The sequence below is a fragment of the Lissotriton helveticus genome, chromosome 7 (assembly GCF_964261635.1).
Source record: "Lissotriton helveticus chromosome 7, aLisHel1.1, whole genome shotgun sequence".
Lineage (NCBI taxonomy): Eukaryota > Metazoa > Chordata > Amphibia > Caudata > Salamandridae > Lissotriton > Lissotriton helveticus.
Genome location: NC_136068.1, coordinates 1,694,779,903 through 1,694,796,445, shown reverse-complemented (window position 1 = coordinate 1,694,796,445; position 16,543 = coordinate 1,694,779,903). Strand labels below are relative to the sequence as shown.

General features: G+C 45.2%; 1 protein-coding gene across 1 annotated transcript in view; it reads left to right on the top strand.

Annotated features, from left to right (window-relative positions):
• The window catches only part of LOC144769642 (uncharacterized), a 1,000,462-nt gene that overhangs the window by 723,956 nt on the left and 259,963 nt on the right, over positions 1-16,543 (top strand). Inside the window, exons 43-44 of the mRNA XM_078653818.1 lie at positions 9,883-9,939; positions 15,048-15,376. Coding sequence (XP_078509944.1) covers positions 9,883-9,939; positions 15,048-15,376 — 386 coding nt within the window. The remainder of the gene's footprint in view (positions 1-9,882; positions 9,940-15,047; positions 15,377-16,543) is intronic.

Below are 16,543 nucleotides of genomic sequence, written 5' to 3'. Positions count from 1 at the left end.
CATTTGCTGCTTCCGGATTATATCAGACCTTCCGCATCATGCCCTGGAGGACACCTTCCTCTGTCCCCTCAACCCTCCGCAACATACACCTCAGACATTGATGAGGACCCGCTCTGGTCACATGGCGCATCTAACTGCATCGCAAGTCATCGTCCCGTGGATGGGTGCCTCTGCCGGCCACAGTGTAAGCACAGTATAATTTTAGATAGCAAATGCTGGCAGTGCGAACACTGCACATTTGTACCGAAGGTATTATTGACAAACAGAAAAGCAGGCTACCGACTCGCCCTCTCTCTGATTAATTGTAGGTCTATGAGGAAGCACAAGTTTGAGATACACGATCAACTCATGGAAGGTCAAATAGATGTTCTATTTGTCACTGAAACTTTGCTTGACATGGACTCTGCACCAGATATACTGGAGGCCCTTTCTGCGGGAAATGGGATCATGAGACTCGATAGACTATCGGGCAGAGGAGGGGGCATTGCTATTATACACAAACACTCTATACAAGTCTCTTTGGAGTCAGTTGTAATTGAGGACAGTGAATCAGGATTATTTACTCTTAGAACGGCCACTAAATATGTTATTAAAGGCTTATTGGTCTACCGACCTCCAGGGCCCCACAGTAGTTTTTCCCGTAGTTTAATTGACTATCTGGTGCAACCGGCTCTAAGATATGATAAACTATTGGTGTTGGGAGACCTGAATTTGCACCTGGATGATGCACTGATCTCAGGGGCACAAGAGCTGTGTCACGATTTAGCGACACTTCAACTAACACTACAATCGGAATCCCCTACACACAGGCAAGGACATCTACCCGATCCCATTTTTGCCAACTGGGATGCTCTGGTGGTTGAACCCCCCTGTCCGGTGCCGTGGTCAGACCACTTCTGGATACCTTTTACCATACAACTCCCGACCCCCAAAGCAAAGGAGGAAGCTAAAATGGGTTTTAAAAACAGGAAGTGGGTTACCTTCTCTCAGGAGGCTTTGAACCAGGCTCTTATGAGAGACGCACCTCCATCTGGTTTAGATGTAAACCAGGAGTGCGAAGCCTTAGCGACGCGCATTACTTACGTCCTTTATTGTACGGCACCCTGGTCTAATAAGGTGTCCTCAACAAAACGTAAATCTGCCCCTTGGTTCGGGGAAGAACTTAGGATAGCTAAAACAGAGTGCAAGCGTCTTGAAAGACGATGGAGGAAAGATTTCTCCACCCTTGTGGAAGAGGAGTATAAAAGCTGCATTAAGTTCCATCATGCGCTTATTAAGACGGCGAAATCAACCTATTTTAAGGAGAGAATCAAAACTGCAGAAAACTCCACTAAGGAGCTTTTTAATGTTTTTAAAAAATATCCTCCCTGGCATCGATCGCTCCTCCCGCTGTGGGATCTGAGAAATCCTGCAATCAGATTGCAGAGTATTTTGCGGCTAAGGTTGAACAGATTTATTCCTCTTTCCCTGGCTCTGCTCGCGGTAGCGTGGAAGGGGAGGGGGAACAAGTGGAGGCTCCCATAATACAAAAGCTCCGTGGATTTCTGGTGCCTGCACCGGATAGTCTCATACAGACAGCAAGTACTATCAAATCGGGATCATCCAGGGATCCTCTGACCCCGAGGGTGCTTACAGGGAGTCTGGATATATTAGAGCCCTTCATTAGTCATCTTATCAGCCTGTCTGTTAGGTCAGGAGTAGTGCCTAATAGATGGTAGGAGGAAGTGGTGCTTCCTTTGCAAAAAAAGCCCCATATCAATATGGAGCAACTAGACAACCTGCGACCCATCTCTTTGCTCCCCTATTTTTCTAAGGTAGCCGAGAAGATTGTGAACACACAGCTGACAGAGCACATTGGCAGGAACAGCCTCCTTCACCCCTCGCAGTCTGGCTTCCATGCCCTCCATTCCACCGAGTCGGAACTACTGCATTCCACCGAGATCATTCGGAAGCACGTGTACGACAGACAGACAGCCACACTACTTTTGTTAGACCAGCAGCGTTTGACACTGTCGCCCACCATACCTTGCTGCGAGCTTTGAAGAGAGGTGGTGTTGTTGATGGGGATCTGAAATGGCTGGAATCTTTTCTGACTGAGCGAGTTTCCAAGTTATGCAGGGAGCCCACTATTCGAGGAACATCAAGCTGATGCAGGGGGTGCCTCAGGGTTCTACCCTAAGTCCTACTTTGTTCAATCATTATGTCGCCTCCCTGGCAAAAGTAGCGGCTAAGTTTGGGATTAACACCCTGCCCTATGCCGATGACACTCAGCTAGTGGTCTCCCTGACTCAGGCCCGGTCTAATGCAGCCGCCAATTTTATGCTGTGCCTGCAAGAACTGGCCGAGTGGATGGCAAGTAATTGTCTGAAGCTCAACTGTACTAAGACTGAGGTACTGATAATAGGGAATGCTCCTTCTGTCTGAACATCGGCATGGTGGCCCCAGACATTGGGCCCTACCCCGGCACCGTGTGAACAAGCAAAACATCTCGGTGTATGGGTGGATAACAAACTGTCCTTCGACTATCACACCAGGCGGGTGACAGGGCATGTTTTGGCATCCTACGAGGTCTATGAAAGACCCTGGATAATCTCCCGACTGCATCTAGAAAGATTATGGTGCACGCCCTGGTGATCTCGCGCCTGGACTATTGCAATTATCCAGAATGCAGCGGCAAGACTTGTTCTTATGTTACCTAGGAGAGCGTCTGCTAAGAAAGCGCTGGCTTCTCTTCACTGGCTTCCTATTAGTGAGAGAGTGAAGTTTAAGGCTATGTATGTAAGCCACCGGATCCTACAGAAAAAAGGTCCTGTGTACTTACACAACCTCCTCACTCCCTATGCACCTACCCGACTGCTTAGATCAAGTGTGAGTAGGATGGTGCATGTCCCTAAGCTCTTACGGTATTTTTACTGTATGCATTACATTTTGCAACTAGTTTTACGATTGTAGCAGTTCATTTCTTATGCTTGAGAAAGAAGACTGTTCAATCAATCCTTTTTTGAAAACGCTCGTCTATCTATTTTCTCTGCACCAGGAGAGCTAGGATGGGTGGCCGCTCGTTTCGATATGTGGCAGCCCGGCTGTGGAACACCCTTCCTCAGAAACTCAGACTGGAGGAATCCGAATCCATCTTTCGTAAAAGTCTGAAGACCTTTCTATTCCCTGTAGGTTAATCTAGGGTGCTATCTGGCTTTTCTCTGTTGTGACTTTGATGCATTGCTGCCACCTTAGTGTGGGGACACACTGGGTCAGTGTAACCAGGCGCTCTATAAACTTAAACAACGTAACATAATAGTGCATCTGCGCTCTTTAACTCTGTGCTGATCCGGTCCAGGACCCCTTCTTCTGAGATATTGGATGGCCCCTGAAGCATTGACCTTGGGGTCATCAACACCATTTCTCTGTGGCCCTGCACTGTACGAAGCCTCGAGGCCCAACTGTGTCCCACCAGGGCTCACACACCAAAGCGAGTCCTGACTGGCCTGGACGTTGCATCACCGCAGGAGGCACACACCGCGACCGCAAGGACCACCTCCAACCGCCATCTGCCAGAGTCGAAACGGTGGTCCTGACAGACTTACGGAGTTGCTCAGACCTGTCGTGGATGCCATCATCAGCCTGATACCCTGCTCAGCACTCCAGGTACCAGTGACACAGTGCACAGCAGGCCATTGTCCGTTGATGATTGAGTTTTGTGCTATGGAGCGGTTGGACAGCTATGTCACCTCAAATAATGTGGGACTTTGAGACATCGATGGGAACATGATGCAGCTCTGACACACCCCACTGCATCTGCATCAGGAATATTTCTAAGGGACACAATCCGAGAATTTTTCTTCACATGAATTCACTCATCTCTAGTGTCCCATCCCCAGTGCCCCATCCCCAGTGCACTGCAACTCATGGACACTTCTGTTCGCATGTTGGCTGTCCTCTGGACTTTCTCCGGCTCACTCCATGTTGCTCAGCAGTTGACTCTGTTCTGCATGTGTTTTCTGTTTGTGTTGCACTGGTGTCCAATGTTCAAGTAGTTGCCAGCACCAGGCATTCCGTGTGGAATGGCTTACACTCACCCCACACACATCCAGCACAGACGTCACTGTACATGTGGCCCTGCCAATAAAGGGGCGGGGCACATGGCCCAATAGCCAGTTCAATATGATGTATGCGTGTGTCCCTGTTGTCTTGTTGTATGCACGAGGGCCCTGCGCCATACGACATTACATTGCGCTGTGTACATCGGATGCAGACATGTCACCGCAGGCAGTGGGTTGGAGCTTGGACATGTAGCTTTGTCGTCACCCACTCATTTTGTAAGGGGAGTGGCCAGGGCCTTCATACGCAGAGCCAACATGGGTGTGTGACTACTATTTGAGCACCCCTGGGCATGGTTCTGTACTGAGAATGTGCATCTGCATGTGTCTCTATGGCAGTGTGGGTCTCCTTTGTGGGGTGTGGGTGGTACCTGAAGGGTGATAGACACCACGTATGTGTTCTAGTTCTTATTCCATTGGTTCAGCCCCCACCCACACCTGTTGGGCCACCTCCTTTTGGCGTGCTGACACATGGCATTGGGGTGCCATATTTGGGTGGGTGAAGTGTTGTGATCCAGCTGTGCTTGCGGGTGCTTCCTGCTGTGGGGTCTGTTGCAGGCTCGGTATTCTCCTCTGAGTAGCTTGGCTGGCCGGGTCCTGGTGGGGGGTTGCGTGGGATATCCATGGGCTGTTGTAGGGTGTCGGTGTCGACGGTCTGGTGGTCCTCTCCGGCATCACAGATGTGTTGTCTTCTGTGCTCTGCTGCAGGTGTTGTGTGCCCCTCTGCAATGTGAAGGGGAGATTCATGTTGACATTGTGTTGAGATGTATGCTGGCGCATTGTTCTGGTTTGCATGTAGACTGTATGGCAATGTACATTGTGACTGTTTGGGAGGTGCTGGATTCTTCTGCGGGACAGTGTACAATTGGAGTACATGACGGATGTGAGGTCATACACGTACATTTCCATTTCACAGTTTCCGGCTCTGTCAGATGTAGAAGGCATGTTTCTGTGCATGTGCGGAACCCGTTGTGTCCTCTGTTCTGCAGTATCGGCTATGCGCATTGTACCACATGGTCGTCAATGTGGGTGTGCTGTTCTTGCTATGTGTGTGTGCTGCAGTGTGCCAAGGGGATCTGGGACATGATCCTGAGAAATTGTGGGTGTGCAGTGTGCTACACCTCATTGTTCATGTGTGCCATTATGCCCATCTCCCCCGTCCCCCTAGTCCCTGTTTGTTACACTCCCTGTTGATGTGGTGTTAGGTCCTCTTGAGCTGTGTCCGTACTCCCCACTCCTTGCACCGTCTCCACACTGATGACTGTGGCATGGGTTTCACCCAGCTCCTCCTGTGGCACTGTTCTGCCACCTCCTATTGCCGTTGCTGCCTTCCAGTTGGGAGCAGGTTTGTGCCTGGTTTAGGTAGTCATATCATGCCAGCACCTATTGCCCTCCTCGATTGGCATCCTCGGCACTCAGACTGCATTCCAGGTGGTCAGCTTGTGGGTCAGTTGCTGGTAGTGTTCTGTCACCTCCGTGACTCTGGTCTTTTTTTCCTGTGGTGTGCACCCAGTCTTCCTCTCCCTCTTCTCCATGGCCTTCCCTGACCCTGTTGTTCTTTGCTGTGGTCTGTGGGGGTTTTGGGGTTCGAGTTGGCTTATGCACTGGGTCAGGGTGCATCCATGTTGCTACGTGCTTTGGCTTATTTCTGGTGTGTTGCTTCTGTGGTTTTTATGGTGCTTTGTCCCGCCAGACGCGTGTGATTTGCAGGCCTGGGGCTGGTTTTTGTTACTTTTTGTACAACGATTGGCCTCATCGCATGTTTGTTGGCGTTCGCATATCGCATTTTTGCGGCATGGCGTTGATTTTCACCCAGACATTTGACGCGTTATCTGGTGTCTATTGCATGCTACTGTGAATTCCACGTTGACACGTTGTTATTTTCCCGCGATAGGCTGCGATGTTGAAAGTTGCGTTATGCTACTCTAAACCAGCATAGCAAAAAACCAATCCCATGCATAAAATGAGTGGACAATCGCCTCCTCTGCCCCAGTTCCTCTTCTAGTTGATTTGTTACAATGAGTTGCAGGGAATAATGTTGCTTTGAAGATATTAGAGCTAGGCACAGTATTGTGTCCAAGAATATTTTGGTGAGTCCAGGGTAGTGCCTGCATCACCAAGCACAACAGTCAGAGATATTTTCACCTTTTGATGCCCTACCTTTATTTGCTGCACAGAGTTCAACATTGGTTTATTGCAGCTTCAGAAGTGCTGTTCCCTTGTTTACTGTATGAAGTTGAGGTCCTCTTTTAACTTTATGATTTTATTAAGGAAGTCACAGGATGTGTCTTTCTCAGTGTCTACCCAGGGTGCATTTGTTTTTTGAAAACCATCCATTTCACCTCACTAAGACACGCCTGACAAGCCAACACTCCTCTATTAAATCAACAAGAATAAGGGAGTGACGCCCTGTAGATAAATAAAAAGGCAGGTTCCCACTCATCCTAGAGCTTGTTACATCAAATGTCTTGAAACCAGTAGTAACAAGTAGAAAGCTATTTTGAAATCTCAAAGGTTGCTATTAAAAGAAACGCAGGGTTTGCAAATGCAAAATGGCTTTTTTTATGTACTAAACCCATTTTGCGATTCTGGAACAGGTTGACCGAATCACAAGATGGGTTTGGAAAGGCATAACAAGCTGCTGTTTGAAAGGAGCATCTTTAGGGCATCCCTTCTAAAAAGTTATTTGCTATGGTATGTTTGAATGTTTTGCGACAAAAATCCTGCTGCATAACATTGAAAGGTTACTAACTCCCGAGTTGGGGTAGTAACATAATTGCAAAAGGGAAGAAGCCAGTTTGGGCATCCTTCCTTTTTTTTAAAGTAAAAAAATAAAAAAGTAGGGAGTAGGCAGTGGCCCCGGGTGCCCACTATTCACTTTCAAATAAGTTTAGAAAAAATTGCATTTCTTTTTAAATGAAGTCCTGTTTACTTTAAGGAAAATGTGTTGAGTTAAAAAAAAAAAGTTTTGTTAATTCATATGTAGGCTTTCCTGTTTTCAGTTTCTATTTTTGGTAAATTCCGGTGGTGTTTTTTCAGTGTTTTCCAGTGATTTCCATACCTCAAAAAAACAGTGCTTTTCAGTGTTTTTACTCATTTTCGCGCCATAAAAAACAACTGAAACTGTGTTTTGCCGGTGTTTATGGAACGCTTTGCTTTTATGATTGCTTTTTCAATTTTTCTTCAGAAATTGTATACTGCTCTACATTTCAGAAGCTTAATAAAGTCATGAAATACTTTTCTATTGTTCTTTGATTCTGCAGGTCAGATTTAACAAGCATTTGCAATGCAATAGTTCTCGCATTTTTGCGACTTTAAGCTTTTGGCGTTGTAAATGACAAATCCTTTATTTATGTTTTAAAAACTAAAACAAAAATAAATGCCATTGTTATTTGCAATCCTGTGCTCGAAGGCATTGTCCTCGTCTTACCTTCCAGCTCCATCTCACGAGTAGTCTTTGACCTTTTGTGTGCTGGTCCACCCTCTTCCACGGTCACTTTTTATTCTATTTAGAAGTGGTAGGACTTGTCCCCTCCTCTCTTTCTTCTGACTCTCCTGGCGCTCACCCATACCATCCCCACAGAGTCATCCTCCTCACACCAGAAGCAGCCCTAACCCTGCAGCGCGTGCCTTCCTTTTCCTTTTTGGACCAGACTGTAGGTTCTAGGTTGGTGTCTGTAGGAACCATGCTGCCCTGTGGCAGCTAGCCTAAGAGGCCTCAGTAACTGGATGAGAGGTAAGGAGTGTCTAAGCCAGGACGGATCTGATGCCTCTCGGGACATTTAAGCCAGCCGAACAAGGAGTGAGCCTGAACAAAGAGCAGGAGGTGGAGCCATGAGTCGGGGTGCTCCATGGGACTGGAGCTGGGATAGGACCCAGGGAGGGGGCAGGCTGTGTCCTTCAGTGTGTGAGCCACTTGAATGTTAGCAAGAGGTGGAACTGTTACCCCAAGAGGAGTGGTTAACTTTGAGAGGTACGCCAGTCACTCAGTTGTTATGACAACACTGCACTCTTTTTTTTAAATTGCCAAATTTTGTAATTTCAGAGCCTGATGCTTGTTTGTCTATGCACATTCGTAAAAGTGGAAATAAGTGCTCCATTGGAAAGCTCAGTTTTAGTTTGATTTGAAGTTCTTTAGTTTTGAAAACACTTCTGAGTTTTTGGATTCAGAATAGTGTGTCATTCTTAGGTCTTGCCGTTCCACAGCTTCAGCTGTTTGTGTCAAAAGACCGGTGTACTATACCAATACTTACAGTAGGCTTTAGGGCGGCCCTTTGCTGATCATTGATTGGCTTTTTTTGTCAATCTCATTTGTGTGCTTTTGTTCAATGGCTTTCCTCCTTCTTTTGTTTGTCCCCTGGACCACAGCTTCTTTACCATGTGTTTGATTGTATGACTAGCAGGGCCTAATTTGTAAAGTATTAAGTGCCAGGGCACTGACCAGGAGGCCACTGCAGCTTGCACCACCCATCGCCCTTGTCATTGCTGCCAAAATTCATGCATGTGTTTGCAAGCTGTTGAGAATACAGAATATTCATTATAGCTGTAATTTCTAACTTTTAACACATCAGATTATTTTGTGTAGTCTCATATTCTGCAATGTGGTGGTGCCCAGCTGACCCAGGGGGGGCTGCTGTTGGGTATCTTTATTTCACTCATGTCACTTACAGATTTGGTTAAAAAAACATGGCTTGTGCTATACAAGCAAATGTGCTTGTGATGGATAACAAACACTTTAAACTCCAGGATCATGATCACTGAGGGGTCTCTGATATCCCAATATTTTGGGAAATACAGCTCTGCATTTGTTTGTCTGTAAGTAATGCAACTCTTGCATCAGATTGTAACCCAGTGATCAGGTGAAACAATTATAAATGTGATCTGCACACATGTTTCTGTGTGCATACACGTTTCAGTGAATGGTGGAGTACTGGCTGTTATAAAGGTGCTGACTGAAACTGTCAGACGGTGTGGATATTTGTGCCCATGCTTCAATCTCATTTATTTAAAGTTAAAATCTGTGCTGTTTTCCTCTCCTCTTTTATTTTGTTCACAAGTCTTGAATCGTTATCGTGTAATGGTAAAATAAGAGAAAAAGAAATGGCATCCAGGTCATGAAGCGTACCTCCGCATACCTGTCTAGGTGCCGTCTCTTTCTCCAGTGCCCGTCCCCCAGCACCCACTCCTTTATTAAAGTCTTGTTAAGTACATGGTATTTTTAAAGACCTGTGAAGTACTCGGGTGCGGCCGTCATAATCACATCAGACTTGGTGCTATAAAAATAAACTTTCCCCCTTATTTGCACAGCCACCGAACCCAGAGCTGCAGCACCAGAACCCGGTCAAAGTGTGTGGTGAGTGGCAGCGCAACACCTTCATTACACCATCTGCCACAATCACATCAGACTTGGTGCTACAAAAATAAACTTTACCCCTCATTTGCACAGCCTCCAAACACAGAGTTGCAGGGCTGTTTAGTGCCCGGCGCTCAGCATGCAAGTTAAAAAAAAAGAAAAAAGGGTGAAAGAACGTGAGGTGTCCCTGAAGCGGACGTCCCATTCTTCTAAAAAGTTATATTTTAAATAAGCTTTGCCACAAAAAAAAAAGCTTTTCCATAGTTCCATGAGTGCTGTGGGCTCTATACTAAAAGCGGTCGGCCTGCTGCACATACAAACAATAAACTGCAACAACAGTAATTGTCAATACTAACACTGATAACAGACCTCTTGCACATGTTTTCAGCAGGCACTGCCATGTGTGACCCCCCCGCAATAAAATCGGACAAGGTGTTATTATTGAATCTCCTGTGAAAGAACAAAGCCTTGTTAAGTGTCTCAACAGGGGTGTAACGCACACCTCGGCACCTCCTGTGGTGTATGTAGCCAGTTCCTCCTCAGGGCACAGACACTGGTGGCGAGTCACAGTCCCACAGTTAATACAAAATGAAGACCCCGTGGAACTGGAAGGAGAGGACACCCTAGGCTGGCTTGAAACTCAGGGCTTTGGAGGAAGTTGCACATTTATGGAGAAGACCCACCTTCTTAAAGGTGGAACTGCTTACAATTGAGTTGGAAAACAGTGCCAAATAATTAACAGGAAAGGGATGATAACTTTTAAAAAATAAGGCTGACAGCAGGGTGAGAGGAGGAGCGTGTCTCCTCTTGTTAGTTCAATTAAAACAGGGGCACTGCTCTGAGATTAAAAGACTCTGGCGCTCGGGGTTTAATTTAAGCCCGAGGGGAGACATACACCACAGCGGGGAGGGACACAGAACCATCACCGAATGCAAAGGGCAGCACCCGTTACAAGAGCACCGTGCCTAAAGTAAGTGTTTGAAGGCCATGAACAGTGGGAGGAGGGTGAAATGTTTCATCGAATTACCGATGCCTAGCTCGGATAATGGGTTTGTACTGCTTTGGCTCCCTCAAGTGGCCAAAAGGTGCAAATGGCCAAGTGGTGAATCAAATGTGAAAAATTCTGCGATACTCGGTTTAAACTGCAGTTGGTAGCGTAATATCGGGTAGAGTCAGTTTTAACCTAATTCCGGACAGCCTATTTATATGTGATCACAGACATGGACCCCAGCAAGCCACCATCTCTGTGATGGTATCCAATCGCAGTGAATCACAATTTATGATCTACTTCATTAACCCCTTCCATGCTCATGACGAGCTCAGCTCGTCATGCAGTACACTTCTTGTGTGCTCATGACGAGCTGAGCTCGTCATGAACAATGGGATTGATCAAGCCTCAGCATGGAGGATTAATCCCTGTAGCATTGATGGTGTTAAGATAGATCAGGTAGGCTCATATGCAAATGGAAATTTCATACATCAGGACCTAGGCATCAAAGTGTAAGAGAATGATCTGCATCTTTTCCTAAAAAACATGATCCAGCATTAAAGAGTATCTGTTCTCCACTGAGAGTGACTCAGTTTTGGCAGACAAGAGCAAGCGTGGACACTTTTGAGACTTTGCTGCTCTATGTTTAGCTAAATAGCAAGGACCAGCTGCAGCCGGCTTCTTGAACATGTACGTCAAATTAAAAACTATAACAGAATCTTCACAAACAGAGCATTTCTTGGTAAAACGACCCTCATAGCCAGATTTATCCAAAAAGGGTGTTCTTGTTTCAAAGGACTACACCTTGGGTTTTTTAGCTTGAATTCTGGTAATTAATGAGATGAAAAACAAATCCCACATTAGGCCTGATTACAATTCAGGCAGATATAGATGCGAGGGTGCTGTGTGGCTAATTTTAATGATTTCAGCTTGTATCCCCACACCGAAATCCAGCAGTTTAAAGCCATTAATCCTGGAATCCAGAATAACCTGAGAATTTGGGATTACAGGTCCTAATGTTTCCTCCTTCTGGGTCGCATACCAGGCCAAAATCTGCCTTCATTTTACACCACCTTGATAATTTGGTAAATGGGTGTAACGGGACCTTGTCAGACGACCAGGGACCCTCTTCCACAGCTGACTGCTGCCTTGCACTACTGAGTATTTTTGACTTCCATTCAAGAGACGAAGTCCCAAGGTAAAACTTTTCACTGGGTTGAACTTGGTCCCTGTATCCAGCTTGCTCTCTATTACAGTCAGCCTTCATTTTACTTTGTGTCCCAGTCTTCTTATGTTGTGATTTCACTTTATAACTGTTTTAGAGTGCGGCATAAATATTTAACACATTGCCTCTAAGTTAAGCCTGCCTACTTTGTGCCACACTACAAGTGGGTTAAGTACAAGATTATTTATTGACTTTTGTGGTTGATCCCGAAAAGGACTGTGTTTATTATTTGTGATGGGTTTTCACCCCCTCAACTTATCCTCCAATTTCTTACAGTTGTGTATGTAAATGATTGTGTGTATTTATGTACTTGAATCCTGTTAATACTTACAGTTGGTTGGCGGATGAATTAAAGACTAGATCTATATGACTGACACTGTACCAAAGCGCCTAAAATGTAAATTAAGAAAATATCCTCTAACTTACTAAATGCTGACTCATCTTTGAAGAACCTCCATCTATGCTTAGCAAATTGGCGATTAGGTGTTAAAAACCCTTCCCTAGCAATGCAGGCAAGTTCGGGTGATGCTATGAAGATGGGTCCTGAGACGGGAGGCCACTTGTGTGATTGAGGACGGTCCTTAAACCAAGAGGATGTATTTTGGGTTTGCCCACCCTCAGGTCCACCAATTGACATCGGCGTGCCTTGATGTGCAAGAGGAGCACAGTAAGGGGATGGGAGGATTGAAAAAAATGAAATGACCTATTAGAGTTGAACTATCTGCAGGAATTATTACCGATCTGTACCAGAGAAGCTGCAAGGAGAAGTGGCAGACTGGCTCCTGATTATTCTTTGAAGAATCTACACCAAGACTTAGCAGATAGTATATTCCCTATAGATAAGGTACAGCACAAGTAAGTGCAGGGAGAGGTCTAAAGAACTGGCATCGCTGCAACTAGCAGGAGTGTCCTGCTGGAGGTCGGAGAGATGTTCAAGCTAAGTATCACAGACATTTGTTTAGGGTATGAAGTCTTAGAGTAAGTCTGACTGGCAGAAGAAATGCATTCTAAGTCGGATGAGATTACTAAACTTATCTGGATTTGTAAAGCACCATAATAATGTCCAGCATAGATCTCAAAGTACTTCAAATTAGCTTGAGTGGAACAGGAAATGAGAGTGGTGTTTTGAGAGAACTGTTCCCCAGAAAAATATAATTGGCATTATGCTTTTAATAAACATTTTTAGTGGAAGAATAATTCAGGTGAGCATAACACCTGGTATTAAAATTTGATGGCGTTCACTGGCGATGTACATCTGATGAGCATAATTTCTAGCACAATAACTCCTTTAGTATGCCTTCAATAACCGTGTTAGACATTAGGGACCAGATGTACAACCCGTTTGCGCAGACAGAAACCCACAGGGCCAAGTACAAAACCTATTTAGCGACTCGCAATTTATTTGCGGCTTGCTAAATAGGATTTGCGACTCGCAATTAGGAAGGGGCGTTCCAAGGGCGTCCCTTCCTAACCGCGACTCACAACCCTATGTAAGAATGTTTTGAGACCGCAATTGCCATTTACCACCCTTTTCAAGAGGGTGGTAATGCAGTCGCAAATGGGAGGGGTCCCCATGGGGACCCCTTCCCCTTTGCAAATGCAGGGGGAAATATTTTTTAGCGGCAGGCAGTGGTCCCAGGGACCATTACCTGCCCTTAAAATATTAAACAAAAACGTTTCATTTTTTTTTTTAAATGCCTCCCGTTTTCATTTAAGAAAAACGGTCTGCATTTTTAAAAAAATGCTTTATTTAAAAGCAGTCCCAGACATGGAGGTCTGCTGAACCCAGCAGGCCACCATACCTGGGAGGGCCAGCCATTCCTAATTTTATTTATTTATTTATTTATTTAAACTTATAACGCGCACAGCTACCCACAGTGGGTTTCCCGGCGCTAGGGATAGACTCGAGAAAGAAAAGCAGGTAATAAAGATGGAACTGATACATTTGGGTTCGCAAATTGCGAGTGCCTCATTAATATGCATGAGGCATGCAATTTGCGACCCCATTAGGACTCGCAAATTGCGGCTCGCAATTTTTCGCAATTTGCGAGTTGCAAAAGCCAATGGTTGTCCATCTGGCCCTAGCACTATTGAAATTGCTCTTCCAGCACCGATGATTGGCATTACTTCCGCTGTTTTGTCAATGGTTTGCTGGCACATTAATGCTCGCACAAACACTGTCTTACTGTCCACCCTGCATTGCTTTCTATGGATTTGTCACTGGGTAAGAAAGATGTTAATGGGATAGTGCAGAAAATATTGAAGTATTATATAATTTCGTGAACGGCCCTGGAGGGACTGTGGGCAGACATCATTGGCTTAAGAAATATTTAAAAACATGCCGAGAACATGGATCAATCATTCCTTCCATATCTTTCGTGCAATTAGGGCTCTTGCAAGCATTCTCACCTTTGGACAGAGGTGGGGAGGTTGTTAGAGGGAGAATGAGAGTGTACAAAATGAATATTCAATCACAGGCCTTTCCAAATTTCAATATAACAAGCCTAATAAAAGATCAATCTTGTTGATCATAAACCGCTGACCTGCTTAGCGAGAATGAGAAACAGAATCATCCGCACACGCATTCAGCGTTCTTCAAGCTCCAGGATCCCCGAGGGAATTGCATTCCAGTTCGGCCGAAATTAGATGCTCCCTTCCGGTGCATCGTACGTGGGAGACGGGCTTGCTCTTACAGGACATCGGTTCCTGTCCCTACTCCAGCCTCAGTATTCTCTCGTCGTACAGGCTGGTCATTGGATTTCGCCTGTGGGTACCCTCTGTGACATCGGTTCTACTTAGTTCCACTTGATTCACGGATCCCACCCCTACTTAGGGGATTGGAATACAGGCACTCGAAGGGAACTAAAGAACCTCTTGTCCTGATCATGATGCTCCATTACTTTTCAGCAGGGATCGAAACGTCATTGACACCCACACAGTGACTCCAAATGTATTATAATTTATGTGGAGCATGAGTTGTCCTTTCGCATTGTGCCTTTCTTAAAAATGTATTGCTGATGCCACTTTTATTAGTGAATGCCTTAGGTCTGGAAATTGGCTGATTTCCACACCCTGCTACACTACCCACTCGGCTGTTTATCTATTGCTCATTTTAATGTATGTTAAATAAACACAATCTATTCCATTTGGATACATCAACACAGCACTAATTTGTGGTTCTATGCTTATGCTTTCTAAACTCCTTGGTAAGAACCCATGTCTCTAGTACACCCTCAGTCCCTCTTAACACACAGGGTTCCCATGTTCTTTGTTACTATAGCGAGAATGATAGCTAATCTTCAAATAATTCCTTTCTTACCAAAGTGTAAACATGTAAAAAAAACTTGCTAAATTCTAAAATCTACACCTTATGCCTTCTTTCAGACCCTTGCAAATCTATGAAATGTCGAATAAAGGAGACTTGTAGGATCAAAGATGGAAACCCAGTGTGTGTGCCAGACTATTCAGGCACCTGCTGGGGATGGGGAAACCGTCACTACCATACCTATGACGGGTTAAACTACGACTTCCAGGGCACATGTTCCTACACTATTTCCAAGTACTGCGGCACCGACCCTACGCTCGTCCCCTTCACCATTGATGAGAAGAACGACAACCGGGGGAACCAGGCTGTCTCATATGTGCGACTGGTCAATATCGGTGTGTACGGCTATAATATATCCATCTACAAGGGCGAAATTGGAAAAATAAGGGTGAGTAATCTGAAAGTGATATTCAAAAAGCAAAAAAAAATACTTTTGGAATTTGTCTTTTGTGGTTTCCATTTTGGTTAAAACAGGAACAGGTAATGTCATTGTGTAACATTTATTTACCGCCATTGATGCCAAATGATTACTTTTTAGAGCCGTTTAGGGAGAATACCTACAGGGAAAAGACTTAGGGCCCGATGTAGGTAAATCTTTTTTACCACTTCTTAACTACCGATTCATACAGAATCGGTATTTATGAAGTGGTAAAAAAGAGGAGTGCAGATGTAGGTAATTGTATTTTTAGAATTACCGAATCGGAAGGAATCGGTATTTACCGATTCGGTAAATACCGAATCGGTAATGCCCATTGATTCCTATGGGCATTGAAGCCCATAGGAATCAATGGGCATTACCGAATCGGTATTTACCGAATATTGCAAGGGTGCAGGGGGTGTCACTTGAACACCCTCTGGCACCCCAATTACAGGCATGTGTGCCATGTGGCACACATACATGCCCTAAGGGCATGTCTGTGTGTCACATGGCACAGGTGTGCATGCACAGATGTGCATGCACCCCTGGATTCGGTATTTCACCACCCAATTGGATTGGGTGGTAAAATACCGACTCCTAAAGGCCTGTGGCACTGTTTGCAGTGCCACCTACATGTGGGATTTACCGAATCGGTAAAATTACCGATTCAGTATTTTACAGAATCTGTAAATTTACCGATTCAGTAAATTTACCGATTCTGTAAAAAAGGTCCCCTACATCTCAATGACCCATTTACCGGTCAGTAACGGCCGAATTCGGCCATTACCGACCGGTAATGGCCACCTACATCGGGCCCTTAGATTGTAGCGTCATAATGCGCAGTTAATTTGTGTCAAACAGAAAAGTAATTGTGAACAATTCAGCAGTTTTAGTTAGACGACGATTGCCAGACTAAATGCAGAGCAGAGTGTTTATCACAGCAGTTACAAATACCACACAGTTTCTTTTCTTGATTTGGTATGAGGCAATAACATGGTCATATAGGAACATAAAACAACAAACTTGCATACACCATATGTATCTACCACCTGCAGCCTTACCAATGACTGCCTTACCGATGACTGTGAGGAACTGCAAGCAGTGACCTCAGAGCAAGGGCTGATGGTGGGGGCAGGC